Source organism: Centropristis striata, chromosome 9 (assembly GCF_030273125.1).
Source record: "Centropristis striata isolate RG_2023a ecotype Rhode Island chromosome 9, C.striata_1.0, whole genome shotgun sequence".
Lineage (NCBI taxonomy): Eukaryota > Metazoa > Chordata > Actinopteri > Perciformes > Serranidae > Centropristis > Centropristis striata.
In genome coordinates this window covers 32,530,208-32,555,398 of record NC_081525.1, presented here as the reverse complement: position 1 = coordinate 32,555,398, position 25,191 = coordinate 32,530,208, and the positions used below count along the sequence as shown (strand labels likewise).

Sequence of the window (25,191 nt, the reverse complement as noted above, 5' to 3'; positions counted from 1 at the left end):
TCTCAACACGGCGTGCAGCAGTTGATAGACAGCCGCACTCACCTTTTACCTGCCAGGTGAGACACGGAAAAGACATTCAGTCCTCAGAGTGAATTTCACTCACGGTGAATACAGCAGCCTGGCCATCACTCTCGTGCCACCTGAATGACTGGAGGACAGGTGAGTAAATGACCTGTGAATACATATGGTTCTGTTTATTTTGTTGCAGTTGTGCAACACTTGTGAGCAGGCAGCTCGTTATGTAGCGTGTCACTGTGTTCTTTTCAGCTTTCAGTGCAAACACCTGTCGCTGCTGCTGACCGGTAGTGTGACAGCGATGAGTCAAATTAATAAACTAACATTAAACGAGTTTGAGCACATGAGCATGAATCAATATTTGCTTTCAGTTGTGAGCTGCGGGACTATTATCTTGTGATGCAGCCAGTAGGCCTGGAAGAAGAAGAGAGTCGTGACGCACAGAGTTAGATTGTTGATGTATAAAACAATAACTTTGGTTTCTGTTCGCAGGATTAAAAAAAAAAAAAAAAAATCTTTCCAGCATTTCTGTTGCCCGCACAGCTAGAAACTTTGCCTGGGAATTTCTGTGTTTCAAAATTTCAGTCATTGTTTCTGGTAGTGTGTGTAATGTGCAACCAAGACCAAAGAGAGATGCCACAATGGAGGTTTGGATTGGTTTTCTGTTTGAGATGGCTCTAGTTTTCAGGCTGAAGTGGAAAATTGATCTCCTCTTTTGAAAAATGTTTTGTGTTTCTCATAATAATAATAATAGTTGGACAGCCAAATGGATGCCAGTCTGAAACACTGCTGTCTCTGAAGCAGAGCCAAAATCTGCATCTTAATGTTAAAATGTGTTAAATTATTGGAAATTACAAGCTACAAGACAAATGTTTGTAAACTTTATGTGTAATCTTCCTTTTGAATACATCACCTAGGATTTATTTTCAAAATTCACCAGATACTAAAGCAACAAGGAGTGAAACAGATCTCCTGTCTGATTTCAAAACGTTTAAATCTCTCAACAGCAGCAGCAGCAGCAGCTACTTTTCTGGTTACGGAGGTGTAGCTTCCAGTAGTTTGGTTGTGACATATCTCACTGAGGGCATGGCAGTGGTGTTACCACATGCAGACGAGGCCTCAGTATGTCAGGTATGTTGGTGAACCAGATCCACTCAGCCATCCTCAGATGATGGGTGTAACTCTGTCCTTCCCTTGAGAGTGGCATGATTTATTAAAAATGCTGGCAATAAAAGACTACCTGACACTACAGCCAACACAAGGAAATACTTGCACAATAAATACACTAAGCTCAACCCGAGCAGAAGATTAGATAAATAGATGAAAGACTGGATCAAAGTATATATTTTATATAGATTTCCATCAAAGGACAAATGTTGTAAATTAGCTTCCAGTGAATGTAAATGTGTGTATCTGTGCCTGCAGAAATAAATGACAAATACTTGTACAGGAGTTACTGCAGTTTTCTTGTCTCAATAGTCCTTTTAGTTTGAATTAGTTATTATTAAGTGTGCAAACAACTGGGGGTCTACACATACGCTGTGTAGTTCAAACAGGTTTCGTCAAACTAAGCTTCTTTTTGTTTGATGTGAATGTTGACCTGCATCAACACTGGTAACAGGTGAGACATTACGTAACATTCAGATGTGTTGGCCTACTTTAAAATGTAAATTTTGTTACTTCTGCTGTGTAGATTTGCTCTGGGCCAAAAGCCTCAGCAGGTCAGTGTCTGGAGGGAGAGAACTGCTGGAGATAACACATCTTCTTTCTGGATCTGTGGGCAGTTTCTGTCTTTTATGTGGAGTTTAGAACCTGTACTACAGGTAAACAATGTGTCATCTTTGTGGTAAGGTGGCATTCTGGGAATAAAAAGAAAAGAAACCTTAACAGGGATAATCAACTTGCTTTACCTGGGGGCCACTTTTGCAAATTTACACAAGGCCAGGGGCCAGTTAATCAGCAAACATTGTAATATTTATTAGATCAACATTAAAAGGCCTATAACTCATCTTTTTTTAACGAGTCTTCTCTTCTTCATTAACCAAACTAACTCTACCCAAAGATTGCCAGTGTAAGCTGATAGAACATTACTGCATTATATAATGTATATTTTAGATTCTTCAAAGTAGCCACCTTTTGCACACTTCTGGTCTCCTCAGTCAGATTCATGAGGTGGTGCTTTGAAGAATCTAAAATACAAAATATTGATTAACACTTTTTTTTGTTAACTATGTATTTCCATATGTGTTCCATCACAGTTTTGATGTCTTTAATATGAAGCTACAATGTTGAAAATGTAATAAAAATAAAGAAAATCCACTGACTTTTGACTTGAACTGTAACTGTTTTTAAATGTTCCTTTAATTAAAATTATTTTAATAACATTGCTGCAGAAAACTGCTATATTAACTCCTCTTGCATTTAATAGCTTCAACAGTTTTTTAGTTGTGAAAGCTTTGGTTATATTTAAGAGTTTCTACAACATCAAACATGGTGGGAAATCTTCCAATATCAAATTACTCAAATGTTGGAATGATTCATAAACATAAACCTTAAATATAAACTGCTCTGCTAGTTGGCTTGTTGCAGGCAAGCTCTATTTCAATGCTTTTTAATTCACTCTGGCGCCCTATTTAAATTAGTGTGGATAAATAAATTTTCATTGCGAGTTATAAAATGGTCCGCGGGCCACCTGGTACCCTACCGTGGGCCTTGAGTTGCTGAGGGTTATCTGAGGCCTCCAGTAAGCAGCGCTGTGTTTCAGTGGCTGAACTGTAACTTAATGAATGACTCGTATTCATGAACAGTGGAAATGCTGATACAGTTTATTACATTTTGAGATGCTATAGGTAAAAGCAACTTGTTAATTTTACTTTAAAAAAAAGTTCTGTTACAGCAAGTGCCAACACATACAGCATATGTTGATTTATGATTGCATACAAGCCCTGGATTAAAGAAAATTAAAAACATAGCACTCAATGATGTAGACAGCACTCGATTCCAAAGTAACATCTGATGAACAACATCCACAAATACACAAAGACGCATCCTGATCAGATTCATTTCTACATTTTCCATTGTCCACACGGTGGCACTCTCACCAAAGAATAAATAAGGAGTCCCACCTTGGTGGGTGTGGCACCTCTGCTACAACCACAACAGCTTTAAGCCTTTCCCATTTTCCCTGAAAAACAATTACAAACATATGGCACAAATCTCATAGCACATATTATAATTCAATACCACCTGCATGTTTGTCCGCAGCAATACAAACATCTCACACTTTCTCTAGTGGAGGGAATCAGTTTAGAAGTTTGTCAACATTTCTGACAATGGGAGAACCTGGAGGCAGCACCAAACGTTCAAAGACTGAATCACTTTGTGGCCGCCACAAACATTTCAGTGAAGCTTCAATGTGCTCTTAATTTTCCTCATCATCCTTATTATTCAATATGAACAGAAAGTAAATGATCCCAGAATAGTAAAAATAATAAAATAATAATAATAATTTAAAAAATAGGTCCCTTTGAGCAGTAATGTATATTTTAACTGATCCTCTCTCAGTTTTCCCTTCATCCAGATGCATTTCTTTTGTGGGATGTTTTGTCTTTTTCTGCAGGCAGGATGTGATGTCTGCCTTTGAGCTCGAGACAAAGAAAGGAGGAATGGAAGTGACGGGGAACAGCTTTGGGGAATGGAAATTAAGGGATAACAATCTGAAGAAAGCAACAACAAAATACTGTATAAAAATAAGAATATAAGGCTCCGATTCTTGACAAACATAAGTAATGGGACACAAGATAGAGCTACTGAAGAGAGATTATTGTACTTTTAACAATGGGGAAAATAATTTGGTAGCACAAATTAAAAAAAAGGGAATGATAAAGAAAAAAAAGAATGATATTTACATTTAAATAAAACAAGAGCAAATATTCAATCGCACAACGTCTGTGCCGTAAGCACGAGCACAGATTCAGGTTCGACACAGACAAGCAATGTACATGCATTTCATTTTGGTACTGGTTCTTTTACAGGCCAGTTTTAGTTTGGAAATGATCAGCCGATATGAAATAATGGCAGGAAAGTGATAAATTGTACAGTAGTATATATGAGATAACATTTTATTCATTCACAAAGAGATTATTGGCTTTTTGTGGCTTTAGCCCTTTCTGACAATAAAGAGGGAGCCAGATAATTAGATATAGAGCTGAAATGCATGTACACAGTTGTACACTTTCAGTAAGCATGCACATAGAAACAGTAAGTCGTACACAGAATATCATCCATCCACAGTTTTTACGGGCGACGAGGCTAAAAAGTGCCCCTCGCGAGCAGAAGAGGACACAGCCAATAAAACGTCCATGGATCATCACAAAGCTCCACCTCCTCTGCACTGGAACAAGGTGGTAAAACATGTCGAAGCCAAAACTACCAGCATCTTGATAAAGGCTTATTATTGTGTAGTTTGAATACAGCGAGAGAGTCGTACGCTGCGTGGCACATGGAGAGGACCGGAGGGGCCTCGTTGCACAGCGTGACATATGACAGAACTGCAGCATGGGTGTACAAAGCAGCTGCCATGTTGGTATCTAAGACACTGTAGCAGCCATGTTGGACCAGACAGGCACGTCCCATGAAGAGTGAAGAGGAATTTTTGAGATTGCATGGTTATATATCCAGCAGAGGCCTTGAGCCCTTGTGATGGGACAAACTTCAGCACATGATGACCACAGAAGGTGAGGAGCCTCTACGTCTAATTCAACAGCTAAGAATCGGGGGTGTTTATGTCACAAGGCTGCTATTTTGGCTTGTCTTGACGTCGAGTCAGTTAAAAGAAATAATATTCAACAAAGTTTATGCATTTGAAAATAAAAGAAAAAGAGGAAAAGATGAGTGTGGATCCAGCACTCACAGACCCACTTCCTTAACTTTGGGCCAACTTTGGAGGGCATTAAAAAAAAAAATCCCATTGCCAACTCATCAGATTGTCCCAAGGCTTTTGGTCAACAGAGTGTGAATGGTTTGAAAAAAAAAAAAAAAAAAAGAGGACGAAGGAGGACTGACAGCGTGTCTGGACAGGGTAGAGAGCCTGAGTCACCGCCTGTAATAGGCACCTGGAAAAGATGGAAGAGACAGACAGATCTATCAGCAGCTTCATACGTCACACTTTGTCGTGTTTTTTCACTCAACTTCTCAGACATCGGTTTATCTTCTTCAAGAACTGGAATTTATTTCTGCTGTCTGTTCCATATGTAGAAGGGTTATTTGAAGAAACCAAACTGTTTATGCATCAGTGAAATACATCCGTGCCCCGGGCTCCTTGGTGGCCAGAGGTCGTCAGCTGCAACATCACTGGTTCATTCCCAATCTCTCTCTCACAATCCCTCCCCTCACTTCCTGTTATCTCTCAACAATTAACCCAATAGGAAAGGCCAAAATGCCATATAAAACCCAGAACCAGCGAACAAATGGTATTTTCTTTTATATTGTCTGTATACAGTTTTCAATTGAATAAATGTCACAAACAAGAGTTGTAAAATGTAATACCCCCACTTGAATTTTAAGCAGATCAACTAGTGCAGGGTTTTTATTTAATCACCAGCATCATAAATAATGCCAATATCTGAAATCCAGAACTCATTCATTGAGACAGTATTGTCAATTTGGGACTGATACATTATAGTCGGCCTATTCACTATTATACAGAGAGTCTGCAGACCACAAGCAACCTCTGAGTTTCCCGGAAGAATCAAATAATTTACATCGTATTTAATATCCTATCCTTTATATCGTTTATAAAACATAGGTCATATAGTATACATGTAGTACAATCATATGTTTTCTAGACAGACAGAGAGACAGACGAGCAGACAGACAGACATTTAGTGTTTTTCAAATCTGGCTCAGCTAAATTTGTATTTGAAGAGCCCTGCACTACAGGAAGTATGTGTGAGCTGAGGAAATGTTTTCTTTTTTTTCAGATGTATAACTTTGGCAAATTAATAAATTCCTTTCCAGAATATGTGTAGTCAGGACACTGTGACTGGAGCCAAGTGTGCCGAATGAAAACAATCAGGTCAAGCTATAAAATGTCTAAAACAATAAACCCCTGATAAGTTACAGTGAAATAGTACCCAGTAATGTTCACAATACGCAATTTATAGTAAAATGAAAGGGAAAAACAATCACCGGTGTGGTCCTTAAACACCGGGTACTTTATGTTAAGATTAAGCCTGTCACATGGACGTCATACCTTTGTAAGCAGCCTCAGGTCTGGTGGGAGCGCGAGGGGGGGCAGGGTGGTCCGAGTAGCCGTAGCCAGCGTTCACATTCTCATAGTCGTGTGTACGAGGCTGAGGAGGCCTGAGACACACACAAAGAAGAGATTATGAAAGTAATTGAGTTTGTACTTCTTCAGTGGAAATATTTGGTCTTCAGCAGTATTGAGTGTGGTACCTGGCAGGCTTGTTGTGGTTCCTCTGCCTCTGGTGGTCATGCTCATCTCGTGTTCTGGGCCGGACTACCTCCTCTGAGCTTGGCTGGAAATCAACGAAAATTATGGTTCTAGTTTCATGCGGGAATACATTTTTTAATGTAAAATAAAGTCATAGGTTGCAAAAAATATTTCACCCCAAAGCACACATTTTAAAATGAGTATGGTTAGAGCAAATTACCCTGTAGTCTCCCTCTAACCGCCTCCTGTCCATCGCCATCCTGTCCATGGCCAACTTCTCCTTCTCTCGCTCCTTCTCTTTCTCCCGCTCTCTCTCATTGTCCCGCTCCTTATTCTTCCTGTACTCCTTCTTCTCTTGTTCCATCATCAGTCGGGCGATTTCCTGCCACAGCGAGACATCAGACACATTTACACCGACTGGAGAATGAACACAGCAAAAAAAAAAAAAAAAACAACCCATATCCTACATGATATTTAAAAGAGCATTTACAATAACTATAATGCCACTTGTATAGTTGTAGATTATTTGTTCTTACATAATCTTGGGTCTGGTTGGGACATAGCTTTATATACTCAAGGTTATATGGCAAAGCCAATTCAACTGGCTCAGCAAAGGAAATGAAAGGATATGAAAAAGACAGTATAAGAAAAGTTTCCAGACATTCTCACTCACCTCATCCTGCGCTACTTGGGCTGCACGCACATGCATCTTACTGGCCTGAAACCAGAGAACAATCAAAAAGTCACATTTTCCCCAGAGTGGAACACATTGTTCCAACGTTATATAACATAGGAAATGACTGAGACTGAGGCCTTTCAATATGTTTTTTCAGGCTTCAAGACATTTACATCACATCGCACCATTCCAGTGCTTCTTTTTCTTTTTTTCTTTTTTTTTTTTACAGTATTTGCTTCAGATACTGAAGCTGTTGGGCTGTAGGGCTCTACTTTTTAAATTTACAGCTTTTTATGACATCACTCTTCAGTTTCCCGTTAATACAGGTGCATGACTCTTTTTGTGTGCAGGAAAGCGGACAGTTTTTTTGATTAGTGTAGCCTCATGTTTATCTGCAACTGTGCAGAAATACTGTTTTTAAACAGAGTTAATAGACTTAAAAAAGAAGCTGCCAGCATTTAGATGTTGATTTAGAATTTGAAGGTCAATGTTATGAACTGTCAAACTATTTGCTACAGCCCTTTGGTGGTGAAAAGTATTTATATGATTTTTATTTATATTATTAAAACTAGGTGTACACATTACTTTAGAATTGTCCTCATTTTATGCCCCAAAAACCTTATTCTACAGAAATGTGAATAACCACCACAAGTCCAAAAGTTTGATATTGGGTTAGTTACACTGAGCCTATTATTTTGAATACTGAGCTATCATAAGCCTGCAGTCAGATTTTAGATATTGTTGTTTAGATGTTATTATCGGCTTAATGTTATTATCTGCTTAATATGAATATCTGACCTGACTTCATATTCAGGCATTAACTAGAAGCTAGGTGTTGGGTTTTGTAGCCTTTAGTAACGCCAAGTTTAAGTGTGTGGGGTTGGTCTTTGCTTACTGTATTAATGTCGGCACTTTAAAAGAGTACAATATGAACACTTTCTTATCCAAGACATATGATCCAGTTTCTATGCTTTTCATGATTGATTTTCATGCATTTAATGCTTCAGCTTTTATATACACGCATAAATTAACTCTAATGCTTTTCTGGTTTCTTCCTCACCTTGATCTCCTCCTCTTGCAGCTTCCTGGCCACCTCCATGTCCTTCAGCTCCTGCTCACGGATATCAAGCTTCGTCAGCTCCCTGGTGGCCTCGCTCACTCCGTACACAGTTTCTGCTACGACTGCTCCACTGCCTCGGTGCACAATACGACCTGCATGTTTCCACATTATATTGACAGCAGATTAGAACCGCAACTAACAATTATTTTCATAATCGAATTTTAATCGAATCTGTTGATTTTGTTTTTGCATTTTCAATTGTTTTAGTCTTCAAGACATCAGAAAGTTGTGACAAAAATTATGGTCACAATTTCCCAGAGCCCCGAGGTATGTCTTCAGATTTCTTGTTATTCTTTTGTCTTTTGATTAACAACAAAATAAATGATCATGATGATTCTTTCAGCATTACAACAGATACAATTGTAGTAAGATTAAAGCTGTAAGGCACCTAAAGGGCTGCAGAGCATCTCTACTGGTGTTTATCACTGTTTTATTAAATGCCTTTAGGCACAGTTTAGGGATAAGATAACACAACCAGCTCACCAGCTCTGAAACCCTTTGTGAATGCCAAATTTTACTGTAGCTCATTGAAATCCATGAAGCTGCTTCACTACAAAAATCACAGCACACATTTAAGTTTCCTCGCTCTATTTAACCACCCAGCAGACAATACAAGGAGGAGCGAACCCCACAGCACAACAGCAACACATCAAATGATTTCAAACCATCAAAATCTGAATCAAATCCGTCATCGGTAATTACTGTGGAAAAGTGACCGTCATGAGAACAGAAGTTAGTGTCTTCATTAGTCATTGTGATGTTAGATCAACCCACCACCTGAGACTGCCAAAGCAAAAGAGCAACTGCAGCACACCACACAAACACCCCCGCAGAGCCCAGAGGGGGGCTCAGGGCGGTACCTGTCTCTCCGTTGGGCTGAGAATGACTGCGTTCCCTGCCGGGACCCCCGCCCTGCTCTTCCAGCTCGTCAAACACCTCTTCAGGGCCGGAGTGGACACGCTGCCGGCCCTTGGCCCTCCTCTCCCTCTCACCATCATCCCATTCCTCCTCCCAAGAAGCCCGGCCCTCCCTCGGCCGGTCCCTACTGTGCCCTGGCTCCTTGTCCAGTCCTCTCTCCCTGCTCCTTGTTCTCGCTCGTTGTCTGTCTTTGTCTTTCTGTCTCTGTCTGTCTTTTTCTCTCTGTCTGTCCGCACTCAGTCCTCTTTCCCTGTCTCTTCCTCCTGTTCTTGCCCCTCTTGGGTCCTGCTCCCTGTCTCTCCTGTGCTCTTTTCCCATATGCCTCTCCCATTCCAGGTCTCTGTACCTGTCCCGGTCATGTTGCCCGTCTTTCCTTCTGTCCCATGCCTTGTCACGCTCTATGGGGCTGTGTGGTTGAGGTGGTCTGGCAGGTCTTTCCTTCCTCCTCACCACTCTCTCTGTGTCCTCCCACCCTGGTCCCCTGGCTCTGCCAGTCTCTGTGGGCTCATAATATTCTGGGTACCTGTCCCCATGCTTGCCTCTAGAGGCCAGGTGCTCTGGGTACGGATCTGCATGCCTGCTTCGCCCTCCTTCTGCCACTAGGTGGTGCTCAGGGTATCTGGAGCGACTGTGGGGTGCTGCTGGGTCCTGCTTTGGGTACCTGCTCCTTTTGGGTTCTGTTGAGCTATAATCTGGGGAGTAATCACGATGTGAGCTCACTGGAGCATAAGGATCATGTCGGCCTGGGGAGGTCGACCTGTGACGGTTGGGTTTGTCCAAGTCAAGCGGTTTTCTTGCAGCTGAACAGGGCAGAGGAGGCAGAGCGAGGGAGGGAGGAGGGCAGCGTGGACAGAATGACGATGATGGTTGATGAGAACATGGAAACGTGAAGAAAAAAAATAGAGCACAAACACAGACAGGAATGAAATAAGCTAAGATGGTTAGTAAGCACTGAGTTAGACATGGCACCTGAGGACAGCGATGGTCAAAAGAAAAAGTACATGTTATAGATCCAGCAAGATGTCCAAAGATGGTCAATACCCTGGGATAACTCAAACACTTGCAATAAGTGCACGGAGGCTTAATAAAGGTGGTGACATTAAAGGGGTAGTTTTGTATAACCAAATACAGAATACCAAATAATCAATGAGCTTAGAGGAACAGATTGCATTTCATGCTGTGGAGTTATATGAGGCACTTATCAACACTGACTGTGGATAAGTGTCAGCAGTCAGGGGTACTGACAGGGAAGCTAAGCATTGTACTTCTGTGGACAGGAGCAACATCATAAAATTAGAGATAGGTCAACCACCATTTACTGTAGGTAATACACTGACTATGGATGAGTACCACATGCAAACCCACTTCAAAAAATCTGAACTATCCCTTTGATGTGGTTTTGTTTTAGAGAATAAAAAAGCTCCAAACACTTCAGAAAGTTGATGTGACTTGGTGAACAGACAATATGAGCTGTAACCCCTTTGTATACATGTGTGTTTTTCGATGGACAGAGCTGAACACAAATATGTACCACACATAAACAAAGCAAATGCTGTATTATAACCAGAGCATGACTGACTTAAAAGGGGTAAAACTGAACTTGAGAACAACATGTCTTTTCAGATCGTGCTGGGAGGTGGCCTGTGACTGACAAAGATTTGAACGAAAACAAATGAGTGGAAAGGCACATTGAGGAAGCACACAGCGGAGGCCGGTACTCAGTCAGCTCAATGGAATTCAAGTTATCTAACTGGCTGCTTGACGTCCAATCGACGGGACTTAGTTGACGTTCAAACTTTTGTAAAAGGAGGCAGGTACAAAAACAGCCTGACCTGCTCAGAGTGACTCGGCTAGTTTAAGTGTCTGCTCTCTTTTGTCCCGCCTCACTTTTAAATAGACTTTCCCTTATCCTCACAATTTCTACCCAGTCGTATATCTGTGAAACGGAGGAAGCTCCGCCCCCACGCTGGTTTGTGTGCAACTGTAATCCACTGGATTAAGGCAAACACAGCGAGCAGCTTCTCATTTCCTGAGAGGAGCAGACAATTACACGGACGAATAAAAAGCAACACGATTTCACAGAAGTGTAAATGTGTGTATCTGTGCACATAAGGAGGACATAAAAACTAGTGGGATGGAGATTTAAATTCAAACACTCACAAGGTCAAGTACACAAAGTCTCAAAGCTAAACACCTTTAACACAGTGACAGTCATGTAACCTGCATGAAATGTATCTGGTTTCTTGCTGTGCCGTCAGGTGCTTACAGTGCGAGATGCAGGGTAAACAAAGGAGCTCAGTCTTTGTTCTACTGTGTGTACATTCACACTGTCACAGCTCTATGCGCACACACACACACACACACTCTCAGCAGGAACATTACAGGTGAGTGGTTATGTAACTTGCAAGGCAATAGTGAGCCTGGCAGTGGCACAAATATTCTAGTATAAATAGAGCAGGGCAGAGTGGCACAGTCAGCAGGACATGCTGTGGCTTCATCCCAACGTACTGTTAAGTGTGACACCTGGTGATCCCTCCAGACACAACAGGACAGGTGGACATTTGCTCAGTCCTTTTTTATGTCAACAAAGAGTAGACACAGACACAGTCTCTAAACGACACCTCTGTACGAGCGACTGTGTTGACAGTTGTCCTGCTCCCTCTCTCCTGCTTTGCATCTCATGATCACAGAGCCGGAGGAGTGAGAGAACTTAAAATCCCTGTTGTAAGCAGTCAATAACAACGCTAAGGGTCAAAACAACAGCACCCTGGCAGTGACTGTAAACAGGAATGTGTCTCTGGAATGTATGTGCAATGCAGAGAATAGAAAGGTGCTGGTCACAGAAAACAAAACAAAAAAACAAACAGTGAAGACAGACTGTTGTTTGTATTATTAAGGCAACTATAAGGACTTTCACTTTGTGTTGATTTTGTCAAACCCTTTAGACAACAATGGTAGTGTTTCCATGAGCACCACAGCCTTTAAGACCTTTATCTGGCTAGTGCATGCATTTGTTTTGGAAGCAAGTGATATAAAGACACAACTTATTTTTTATACTCTTTTTCATATTACAGCTATACACAGCTGTTTGCAGGATACATAGTGTTGAGGTAATGTATCCATTTGTGGCCATTTAAGATTAATAACTGTAATATAATGATGGTGAAACAAAGGAAACTTCATATACTGATGTAAAACCACATCTCACAATGCATTTCATAAATAAACATATTGCTCCTGCCCCAGTTTTAGTCATAATCACAAAATATAACATAAGAAATAAAATTCATTAGAGAAAAATTTCATTCTGCTTCATTTTAAGTGGCTAATGTACACACTACCAAACATTGCTAGGTATACATAAATATAGCCTCTTCTGGTCTGTGCACCATAAATCATTTCGGAATCAGACCTGATGACAGGCAACTGTATTTCTTTACAGTGGTAAGTCCTCTTGCTAATGGCCTTGTTTGCTTGTCGGTCTTGTAGAGACTTCACTATTATATTGAGACTGTTTCATAACCAGTTAAAAACTCCTTGTAGTTGCTTTAACTCAAAATGTATTTCCATCTTCTTCTCGCCATCTAGGAGTTTCATGAGTGTGGTTGTAAATATTCTTATATCAACAAAATTCAAACACAAAATGGTCATGGGTTCAAGCAGGAAAGCTGGGAGTCAATCTGCCGGATTGGCAGGCTGACAAAGCTGCTGGAGAAAAGAGCCGAGCTTTTACAAGCCTAAAGGGAACGTTATAACTGTGTGAAATATACTTTCCCCCATAACCAAAGTCACACCTATGGCTCAAGAACTTTACCTGCATTCAGACCGAGCAACACTGCTGTCACTGAGCTGCTACATTTCAGCAGCAACATTTCTAAAGCTGACAGGCCAATAGCACGTATACTCTTCACTATGATGGACCTACTTCGAACCCCAATCTTGAGGTGAATTGTGGCAATAATTTACAAAGAAGTCAAAGAGGAAGAATAAAATGAGCCTCGGTTTGTCCTCGGCTTCATAATGAACAGACCTCCAGTGGGATGAATCACGCTGTCGGGTGACGTGTGCATGAAAAGACTTGTGACAGATTCCAATATGTGACACTGAGACACTCACCAATATGTCACAGACTCATAACAAATACAGATCTGTTGGGTAGGTGGCATCAGTTGGTAATCTAAATGATTTTATTGCATTCACTTCCCACTAACTGGATATTCATTTAATAGCTGAGGTGAAATCAGCCATCAAAACACATTTAAGCTGTATCCTAAAAGTGGAGCACTGTTAAACCCATTTACATCCGTGTTTGCTCTTGAATAGAAGCAAAATGACAAATTATTTCTCTGTAGGAACATGTAAGCCTCCCTTCAAGGTTAATTATGTGCTTATAAATGCATTCCAAATTCTTTGCCTCAAGTCAGCCACAATCTCCAGCGCTGTGTACCATCAAAAGCAAAAGCACACCCTCACACATCCTGCGTTGAAAAAAAAAGATCCCAGTCCACAGAGGCGGAGATCTCTCTCATGTCATTACACACACATACACACACATTAACATGAGTCAGTGGTGCTCTCCCTACCTCCGTGATCCTCAAAGTACTCCTCGTCAAAGTTTGCTTCCAGCTGCTTCTGTCTCTTCCTCTCCTCTTTCATCTCCTTCTCCTGCAGCTTCCGAGCGATGGCCTACAAACAAAACAAGGCCACAGCAAACATGTCGTCCCATGTGAATATGAAAATGTCCAATCTGTTACAAATATGTCACTTTGTTTTGAGTTGTACTTCTCTTCTTTTGCCAGTCGGCGTAACTTCAAACGTATCAGATTATAATGGGGAGATGCATTCATTGTTGCCTGATGTCTGTGACATACTGCAGCAATGAGGCCCAGAACTTAGAGAAAAAAAGAAATCAAAATATGTTTCAATCTCAGTGCCCGGTTGCATAAACTACTTAAATTACAAACTTAAAGTTTGTCTGAAAAATGCGAACCCCTTAAAGCTTCTTATGTTGCCTTCTTAAATAAGTGTTTAGACTAGGGCTTTCACAGTACTTTCACTCATTCTTTATCATTCTTCTCAGCATTATCGTCAGTGTTAGCTCACTTCTCCAAAACGGAGAACAAAGTGAATACAAACAGACAAAGACAGCCAAACTGGACAGAAAGTGAGGAGAAGGCGAAACACTTCTTGCTGTTAGACAAACAGTAAATGAAGTAATGACGAAAATATTTTAACAGCAAGTTGGGAGAATGCTAAACATCGACAGGAATCCTTAAAAACTGGTGAGCTTCAAGAAAACGACATATCTGACGTTAATAGATAAGAGTATATGAGTTGTGCTAACGTTTAGCTAGCACACATTTACACATGTTAACATTCATTTTACAATGTTGAAAAGAAGGACAAGCATGATGGTCAAATCTATACTTAAATAAGTTGCACAAGGCTCATTGTGTCCAGTGGGGTTTCCCTGTCCCCCAAAAATTGTCCCTCTTGTCTTCTGTCACAATAAAACCAGCCATTGTCTTAAGCTCCACAAATTAGAGACTGGTATGGATCCCTTACACCTTTCTCAGGAGAACAGTCACTAATTCTAGCAGGGCATAAGGGAATACATGAAATACTAGAAATGAAAGGGATTTTCCTTTTAACATCCAAATGGTGATTCCATGTAACCAGGTACTGGTCTTTAAGAAGGGAATAAACATTGTGCCAAAATAACACAGATCCTGTCACTGACGTCGTAATTCATTTATTACGGTGTGGAGGCATAAACAATGTGATGAATCAAATGGAAAGACCCACCCACTACAGTACAATACATAGATACTGAAAGGCAAGTCGTTGATGGGTGGATGTAGACAACACTGTGCTTGAGTGAGCAGTCATGTCAGTATGTGCACGTTTCTTACCGCATCTTTCTCTTCCTGCTGTCGTTGTTGTTCTGCCTGTCGGACCAGTTGATCCTGAATCTCCTGGGCGATCTCAATGTCCTGGAGCTCACTGAGGTTCCCAAAGGTTCATGTGAATATGTGGAGGGGTTTGGAAAACAAAAAACGAAGAAACACACGACTGTAAATAACTTCAGGATTGTGAAACGGTCTTTGAAAATGTTTAATCCAAGATGTTTGTAATCCTACATGTACGAATGGTGATGATAATGGCCTGGATTTACCATTTATCCATTATGTCTTTCTGACCATGAACCAGATGCTATATATATTTATATAAATAGAAATGTTATAATTGTATTTTGTTTTCTTATATATTTCATACATAAAGTGTTTGTTTAATACATATTTGGGCATTCTTCTGACCCTCAATACTTTAATATCACTCTCTGACAGAAGATGCATCACACAAACACTTCATCACTGCCAAACATTACAGTTATCAATCATGAAAATATACATTTAACATGTATTACAAATGTATAAATGCACAATGAAACATCAGGAGGGTTAACAGTTTAAATAATCTCCTTAAACCAGTAAATCACAGAGCAGTGAACGCACTAAGAAACATGATGAGCGGTGAAGTTATCTAACACGCTGTGAGAGGTAGCGTGAGCGCTGCAGGCAGGAGCAGGAATATTCTCGCCTGTTGAGATGTTGATCTCACCAGCTCGCTCTGGCTCACTCACATCTTTAACGACATGATTTTGACAACAACACCATCTGCCTGGAGGGCTGGTATGCAAAGATCATTTCTCAGTTTGTGCACACATACATCAGTGTAATACTTCACCTAAAAGGGACAGTAAGAGCTTAATTAGCTCACGTTGCACCTGTATGTGACCCGAGCAGCCGACAGTGGAGCACTTTAATATGTCTTCATCTTACTGAGAAACAAGTGATGCTGCATTCCCCTGTGTGTGTGTGTGTGTGTGTGTGTGTGTGTGTGTTTAGTCAAATCTGCGAGTGGGTGTATATGAAGAGGCATTGGCAGGCGGGGTAGAAGGCAGTGTGAGATCCCAGCACGACAGAGAGCATTGGCCTGCCTGAATCGATGGAGGAGCATCTGGCCTCTCCCTGGGGGTGTGGACTACTATATGTCTGTGTGTGTTTGTGAAACACTGATTCAATCAGCTGTGAGTCAGCAATAATATTTCAATAAAAGATTGCAGAGCAGTGCGAGGGACTTTTACTCTAAGAGTGCTCTCTTGCAGCTCCTGATCCGGACAGTGGCAAAGGAAACAGAAAGCTTTTCCGTGTTTTGGAGCTGTCAGTCAACTTTGTGTGGAAGCTGCATAACTTTGGACGTGCAGCTGGAGCTCACCCAAACCCCTTAGAAAATATAATTATACTTCAGGGCTACGGCGACACCGCAAGGAAACCACAAGATCTGCTTGTGTTTTCTCCTACATGTTTATGTAGGCAATATCAAACTGAAGAATCTTACTTTTCTGTAAAGCTAGATTGAGATTTTGTCATCTAGAAAAGCCTTCATCGACACAAATATTTTCCACACAGTTGCCCTTTCTCACAGTGTAGAAATGTACATCAATAACATTGTGTATATATAGTGAATGTAAAACTCGGTATTCCTCTTCAGTAATCAGAAAAGAGGCTTACAAAGCCAATCCTTTGCATCCCTGCTCTCTCACACAAACTGAATGAAAGGGTGTAAACGAGCTGCTAATGAATAAAAGACACGACAGGCTAATTTATGACAACAAGAGGGTCAAACCTACACTGAATGATAAATCAGTTTGGAGTCATCTGCGCAGGAATTATGGACGACTTCTCTGGTGAAGCATAAATCTGTCTCAGTAGAAGGTTTAGGAGTAATTACACTAGATTACACTAATCAGAAGCAGATGCTGTCAACAATGAAACACATACTGTACACAGCTAGTACTGCAAAGTATTCTGGTGGAGTCTTTGAGGGTCAATTGAATGCAGATATAGGATGAAATTCAACCAATACAGATTCACAACTGCGCTATAGCCACTCTTATAAATAATTATAAACGGATAACAGCTTTCAAGTAAATACTGAATCTCATTGAATTTATCATATTTGTAATTTACTTATACAGTCAATGACATTACTAATTTAAATCCTTACCAGGTAATCACATAGGTGGCCTTGACCCTATCCTTACCAACCAGTGGGTTTTAAGAACCTAAATATATTGTATTCGTACAGTTTTTAATATATGTCATAAAGGATTAGCAAATTATCGCATTCTGTTTAATTTAGTGTCACAACTTTAGAATCAGAGTTGTCATTAGTTTGCATGGTTTTATTAAGGTGCTGCCCCTGAGATTACACTTTAATTTGCACAGCTAGAGTAAAATGCAGCACTTTTCATGCACTTTTAGGGTACCTCAACACACTCAGCACCTTCATATCACAGCTTCAGACACTTTATTTTAATTTATCAGGTTGATTGTACATTTTGATTGTCTAATGCTTGCTATTTTCCAGAGTAAGGGATCAACAAATGACTTATTTAGTCATTAATGAGCTCACATGCAGTGAGACAACAAAAAAATATGACAACAGGATTTTTTCACAATAAATATTACAATATGTTAAAAATCTGGCATTTTTAAATAAGTATACTCAAATTCAAGCATATTCCTAACCTTAAAACATAAAGGTTCAAATTCAGCATTTTCCACACTTTTAAGACTTTGTACAAACCCTGTAAATGGAGTGTGTTTGTGTGTGTGGGTGAGTGTTTGTGTGTGTGAGACACCCACGTTTCAACATGTTGTTTCTTGATCTGGCCCTTGGCCCTCAGATCCTCCTCCTCCTGCAGTTTCTTGGCCACCAGCAGGTCCTTCTGCACCAGACGGCTCTTATTGACGTTGGATGCCAAGTGGCTCTCAACTGTTAAGACACAAACAAGAAGCAGGTCTCTTAAAACTTGTGTACACACAAAGCAGGAGTCGATCAGTTGGCCGGACTGCACCAGTGATGAGGCATGAATGATGAGCAGCGGGGAGTTTATTTACAGATCCTCATGTTCTTGATGTTTTGAGGAGCAGTAGTGTTGTTTAGACGGTCTGAAGAGAACAAGATAAACGCTGAGGACACAGACGCTTCGGTCTCTGGTAATAAACAGCGAGCGCTCTTAGTCACTGAGAAATGAATGTTCGCAGCTGAGGTGCCGTTCCAAGGTTGTGTGATGGCTCGTTGTGGGCCATAACAGATGATAAATCCTGCTTGCTGACGCACTTCCAGCACTTTGGGAGCATGGAGAACATCACTCACTCGCTCAGCTCTGTTTCACCTGGTTATCGATCTGCTCCCAGCTTTCATGTGAAAAGGACCAAATTACGTTTGGCAATTTACCCGCGAGAGGCTCCATAAAGTTTCCGATTTGTGACTGGTGGGACTGAAAGAGGAAACTGTGAGTCACAGCTGTGGCGACCTGATAAAAAGTCAAGGGGTTGACATTGATATACTTTTGGATGACGCTGATCAATTGTTTAAAAAACTGATGTCACAAGTCAAGATAAGGCTATCATTTATCCACGGCCACATTTCTCGACAAGAAAATTGATTCATCCTTCAAGGCAGCAAAACAAACATGACCAGACATTGTGACAACCGTTCATTCAACAAACTCAACCTTGAAGGCATCGCACGTCATTCAGGAAAAAGGTGAATTAGGGTGAGAGCTGGACGAGGAGAACCTCAGACATATCAGTGAGGAGCTGAGCACTGAAAAAGAGAAAACACATTCCAGAAACATACATGCCAAGTGCTGACACAGCCATAAAGAAATGTTTTCCATGTGTAAGTTGGATGCTTCGTGCTCAATGTCCTGAATGGAAATAAAATCGAGCAAAAATCCACATCAACTTGAAGTGAATGTGCTAAAAAGCCTTTAGGGACGGCCATCTGTTGATGCGATCCAGGGAGAAAAACTGCATATCTCCTCAGTGACCTCCAGGGTCAAAGGTGAAAAAGATTTTTCCAGCTCAAAGCAGATCTGTTAGTGCAAAGGGAGACGACTCTGGATCATGAATCACTACGGCTTTAAAATGGTTAACTATGACAACACAAGGACATGCCAGCCAAAAACAAATTAGTCACAGCTCTAACGGAGCCTAATCTGCTCTTAGGACATGGCTGGGTGACATCTGGCCTTCTGTCTTGCAGAGCTTGATGCATATTTTGTCCTCTTAAGGTGGCATGGAGTGATATAGTTATATGGAACAGAAAAACAAACTATTCTTCAGTGCAGATTAAGCAAAATTGTCATCGAATCAACCACCATCTCATTTCCTTCACAACCTAAAAGCAGTAGACCATTTCTGCTGGTTCCTGACCATGTGAAGGATAGAGGATGTGTTGCAGCCATTAGACATCTGCAGATTATTGTTTGTCTGATGAAAGGACAGCCTTATTATGTCTGGGTCAGAAAATATCCTTTTCACCAGAAGCAAATATACCACAGTAGCTATGTTTCCATAAACATATTGTTATGCACATATTAAAAATTGGAAGTGGAGAAATTCAATAACATTTTCTCAATTCCATAAAAAAGTTTTACTGTTGCATGACGCAGCATTTGCCTGTCAAAAAAGAAATAATGTGCTAAATGGATATGGCCTTTCCTGAATAAGTTCTGATATACCATATATATATATATATATATATATATATATATACACAAAATTACCTCATGAGCTGTTCCTGCTGTCAGCATTTTCCTAGATATGATATTAATTTGTCTTTGTCTCCGTACAGCATGAAACATGGCCAGTTCTAGCTCACATGAGAGAACAATTAAATCTTGGCCAAACTGAACCAATTCCTGAAGACCTCTCTGGTAGATGGGTTAGAAAGCCAAGACGACTTGTTTTGTTCCCAGACTCTTCTTCCTCTGCAGCCATGCATGAAGTGAAGCCTATACCACAAATTTATTTATTTGTCTAAACCATTTTCACCCCTTTAATCTTTAGCTCTATTCCCCTTCTCTGCTTCCTTTCTTTCGCCCACTTTAGGCCGCCTCAAAGCCCATAGGAAGTGGCTGGCCTGTTGCGGGTTAGATCTCTTTTAGAACATCAAATCAGTTGACGGACACGCAAATTTATATCTTTTTTTCAAGAAGAAATTCAAAAGTTTGCCTCAAATTCACTCAACAATTCATTGAAATAGTGACCTGTGAAGGACTTACAGTTCCTAAGAGACTTTCAACCAGAAACACCAAAGCAAAAGAAGCTTTTGGTACGACTAAAAAAGTTTAAAAGTTATTACCATGATCATATTGCAGCAATTAATCTTAATACACTGACTGAAAAAGAAAACTGCAGCAAGGGAACAAGCCCTCTTTAGTGAGTCTCCAAAGTGTCTTTTTAAATCATGTTAAAAATATGACTAATTACACACATATGAGCTCACATAAAAGCACCAGCTAATCTAATGAGGCATGCGGGGACAAATACTTGCACAGCAGGAACACGTAGAATTTAGAGAAACAGACAGTTCGAGACAATAGTATCGCAGTGGAAAAACCCTTGGTAAGCTCCACATCCAGCTTCTCTGTGCTACAGCTGCAGCACACACAAATTAATGTGATCCAAACAGATCACATGCAGCAGCCCTGCCCTGATACAGTATTGTTGAGGCATCCTGCACCATTCACACAGTTAACTGTGTGGCTGAAGCAGGGTTTATGTAGGCTTAAGCAGGCTGCAGCCACTGACGCTGCACTTTGTTGGACTTGACAAATTTTCCAGAAAGGAAAAGAGGAGCACTCTGAACCACATTCATTTCTCTACCACTACACTCCAAAAACATCTTTCATAGTTTGTTCCTTTGCGAAGCAAGCATTAAGTGAACTACAGAAGGAATGCAGCAGGGCAGTCGGACAAAATCAGCCGGGTCTGATGAAGAAAACGTTACAACAATAAATGACTTGAGTGTTTACGCAGACTGTCCAGAAAAGGGGATAAAGACTCTGTATGATCTTGATAAAGAAGCCAAGCTTTTCACAGGCTAAAGATGATCAGAGATTTGTTACATTGCCTGTCTCTTAAGGAGGAAACATTGGAACTGTGAAGAAGTAATCATTTAAAGAAACTCTTGGCTTATTTGTAGTTTCTTACTTTCTTGCTCCTGGAGGTTGTAGGCCAGGCAGTGGTCCTCCAGCACCGCAAAGTCTCGGCACACTGAAAAAAAAGAAAGAAAGAGACTGAAATTGAAAAACAATACAGAGAAAGACAGAGATTAAAACTAGTTTCAACCACAGAATGCTTGTTCATTCCGTAAGCAATGTAGGTGGTAGAAATCCAGACGTTAACATGTTAGATCTTTATCTCACAGTCACTGTTTCAGGTGTTGAACATCCGGCCCATCTGCCTACAAAGAAAAGTTACTAAAATCTGACAGTGAAGAACAACAGGCCAAGTTTTATGGGTCAACCACGATGCATAAGCAGCGACCAGACTTGCTGTCAATGCAACTTTTCAAAAAGTTTCAATCTTTTAATTCATTTCATGTTCAGGTTTATACGATGAGCTGACATGATGTATGAATTTGCTTCATGGGCTGTACGACTACTGGATGATATTGATTAAAAATCAAAAGATCTGTTCAATACTTTATTTTCTTTTTAAATGATTAATGACTAGTTTCACATAATACATTTGAAAGCCTTACTATTATAGTTAAACTGATAAGAATATGGGCTAAACAATGTTTTCACACTGATAAAAAGTTTTGCCATCTGCTGTGTGGTTGGGTTATTTTCTGTCTGCAAAGCATGAAGTGAAACTGTGAATGAGGAACAATCATTCACCCTCAGACTTTGAAAAAACCTAAATGAAAACTGATGTGAGAACTTTTCTTGAAAATTATTTTGAGGTGTGAGGGACCTCAAGAAGTGAGAAGTAGACTTGCTACTGACAAGCCGCTGGTTTAACTTCTTACAACTTCCCCCTACAAAAACTATTTGTGTTTATCAGCACAGACAGAGACTGTTGAGATGCGTTTTAATCAGTTGGTGTAGTTACAAGATGTTAATCAGCCACAGAGAATTAGTTCTCAGCTAAAATATCACAGACAGCATGAGATCTGAGCAAACCCACCAATGAGTCACATGGACTGAAGCATAATTTTGGAAAGCAGCTTTAAACCTTTTATGAATTTTTCATGACTACATTTTCCTCTCTGTAAGCTTGAGGACTTGATCTTCACATGTGTGACTAAAATCATGATCTCAGTAATTGTGTATTATAGTTTTCCAGCTAACATCTTCACAACAAATCTAAAAAAATCGACAGCACATTTTTGGTTTCAATATAACGTTCTGGAAACAATTGTGCCATTTCTCGTAGGAGGGGAGGTTTTCCCCTCATAAAAGCCTGATACTATCAGCACACATCCAACTGAACTCTTCTGAAATGAAGCAGCTTTTCTTCCTTTGAATATTCGGAATCCACCCGTCTTCAAATACAAAGTTTCCTGTGAGGGAAACAGTAGAAACTAAGGGGACATTTCAGACCTTTCTCACAGCCTCAGCTAATTATGGATGTGGACCTTATAGCGTCGAACATATGGACCTTAAAGCTTCAACGGTCCAGTCAACATGGATTCAACCACCCTCTGTTTAGAACAAATCTTAAAATACTGCAGTAAGAAACTTTTCTCCAGCTGCAAAACTTGTATAAACATTGCAGCATCAAATATAGAAGGACAGAATTAAGCCATGATTTCATCCTGCAGGCAGCCACGCACCACTCTGCTGCTGGCACTCCTTCTGTTCAGTGGAAACCAAACTAAAGGATAACTTAAGTTACTTAGAGTATTCATTTTACCTACTCCTATTTATTGCTGATACTTGTGCATATCATGCATCATTATAAACAGTCATATCAATCCTCCCTGTGACACTAATCTTGTATTTACAGCTCTCCTCCTCTCAGCTTTCATTGCAAAGCCTCGCCACACTCAATAACCACACACTGCCAGACTCACAGCCCATCATCTGCCCTCTTAAAGATTACTTCATCCACATAAAATATTAATAACCAGCAACAGTCTCTGACTGAGTGTTAGCCTGGGATTCAAACAGAACACTGAAGAGTGGTCCAGATTGTCTGGTTTAATGTGGTCGGAGGCGACTGGGTGGATGGTTGCGATCAAACAGCTGCTGTGAAGAGGAGGGCAAGACCTCCACAAAGCCCCCCACTGCTGACCAGTATTAACACACAGACCAGTTTTAAACCATATGCTTAATCTTCTTAGCCAAGAAACCTGAGATTTATTCTGGCTGGTATAGCTCTTAACACTAGTGCTTTTGTGCAACAGTTCCTTTAAAAGCTTGTAAAAGTTAACATTTTGGGAAATGCAGTATCTAACTGGGTGTAGCTTTCACACCAGCGAGCAACATGTGACAGAAGGATAACAGCTGCAATGGTTTCAGTTCACACATTATTTAAATGAAACAGAAAATTGGCCTAACATGATACCACAATGCACAAAGGACCATAAGAGTCAAGATTCTGTCCTTCCTGTGCAGAGAGAAACATTGAATTACAAGCCCAGTTCATCTGTGAGTTACAGTACAACCAGACAGCTGAAAATATTTACTATTTTCCCAACACATGAGGGATGAAATTGAAACTTTTCCAGCAGCTTTCTCAGTCTTTCCCTCTGCAGACTAGCCAAGAAGTGGGAATGCACGTCCCTTCTCTCTCTGACCAGAATAACAAGCATCGTGCTGAGCAGCTGCTTCACACCAACAGCACGGGTCCTTCCCACCAGCACAGCATCCCACCAACAAACCAGCTTCAGTGTGAAAGCCCCACTCTCCACCTGCTTTCCACCTGCACATCAGTAACACTAGCAGACATGTTTGAGGGTGAATAAAAGTTATGAGGGACGGGGTTGGTGTGGGTTATTCCTTGCTGGTCTTTCAAGATTATGTTTCAAAGCAGTAGATTTTACAGCCAAAAGCAAATAGTAAGCAGATATGTGAGCAATGAAATTCAAAAAGGAAGAGGCCACTGTTCATGCTGTTAATTACAGCAAGGCATCTTGTCCTCCTCATCCCTTACAGCACACACACAGCTCCAATTAACTCTATTAAACCTCTGAAATCTTGGGCCATTAAAAAAATCTGTTAAAAAATATTTGCCATGCCATGTTGGTATCAGTTTTTTCAGCGCAACCTCACCTATATGTCCTGACAATTGACTTTTAACTTTGACTTACTTGATCAACATTTCAAACCCAAAAGAAACAAAGGAAAACATAAAATCTGATCTTGAAAATTATGTTTCACACACAGAAATGTACATGTTGCAAATATGAACACAGCTTGCAAATATAACAGGTAAAATGAGAATACTATCTAGTTCTTTATTTTTATACTAAATATATTTGACATTATCATGAAGAAGTTAATGTGCAGGTGGTTTCATGGACTCCAGATGATGAAGTCCCTTTGGCCACAAACCATAATGACATATAAAGTAGGATAAAATACGCCAACCTGTTTTTAAAAATAATGTTTGTCTGCAAACAGATTTTGACAGGGATACAAAATGTGGCACGACGCCTGCACCGATATAAGAAGTGTAATCAGTGCTGGCTACCTGACTCTAGCACCAACTAGCAAGCTGAGCTAGCAGCCATCACAACCTTATATACATCTATGATCACAACCATAACAAACACACAGAAACACCTGTGTTAGCCTCGCTACTGTCACCTAGCTACATGCTAAACAGCTAGCGTACTCCATATTTAACCAGCAAATGTTATGAACGTTACCCTCTTTCACTCCAGGTAGATTATTCTTGTCGATGCTAATGTTACATTCAGCCATGTTGTCACCGATAATAATTCAAAAAGAAAAAAAACGTTGACGTTGAAGTGACACTTCCGCGTTGCACCGAAGGTTAACGGTCGGCTGATTGATCGCCTTTGATCATAAACCCGATTGATGGTTCAGGTGCTGGACGGCCCTTTGATTAGTTTCGGTGGCCACCCTCTCTCTCTCTCGATACGTCGCTGCTGTAATTGCCTAGCAGCTACTCT

General features: G+C 40.5%; 1 protein-coding gene across 2 annotated transcripts; it reads right to left on the bottom strand.

The window, feature by feature from the left end:
• Positions 1-2,817: 2,817 nt before the first annotated feature.
• ccdc50a (coiled-coil domain containing 50a) lies at positions 2,818-25,187 on the bottom strand. 2 transcript variants are annotated; one of them, XM_059340909.1, is made up of 12 exons: positions 24,925-25,187; positions 21,255-21,317; positions 17,895-18,024; positions 15,096-15,186; positions 13,767-13,869; positions 9,126-9,983; positions 8,206-8,357; positions 7,143-7,187; positions 6,690-6,851; positions 6,472-6,554; positions 6,269-6,378; positions 2,818-5,129 (listed from the first exon to the last, which is right to left on the bottom strand). In XM_059340909.1, exons 1-12 carry the CDS (start codon positions 24,977-24,979, stop codon positions 5,110-5,112), a joined length of 1,872 nt encoding a protein of 623 aa, XP_059196892.1. In that variant the 5' UTR covers positions 24,980-25,187; the 3' UTR covers positions 2,818-5,109. The 2 variants fall into 2 exon arrangements, with proteins under 2 accessions (XP_059196892.1, XP_059196893.1); XM_059340910.1 differs by lacking the exon at positions 9,126-9,983.
• Between the last annotated feature and the right edge of the window lie 4 nt (positions 25,188-25,191).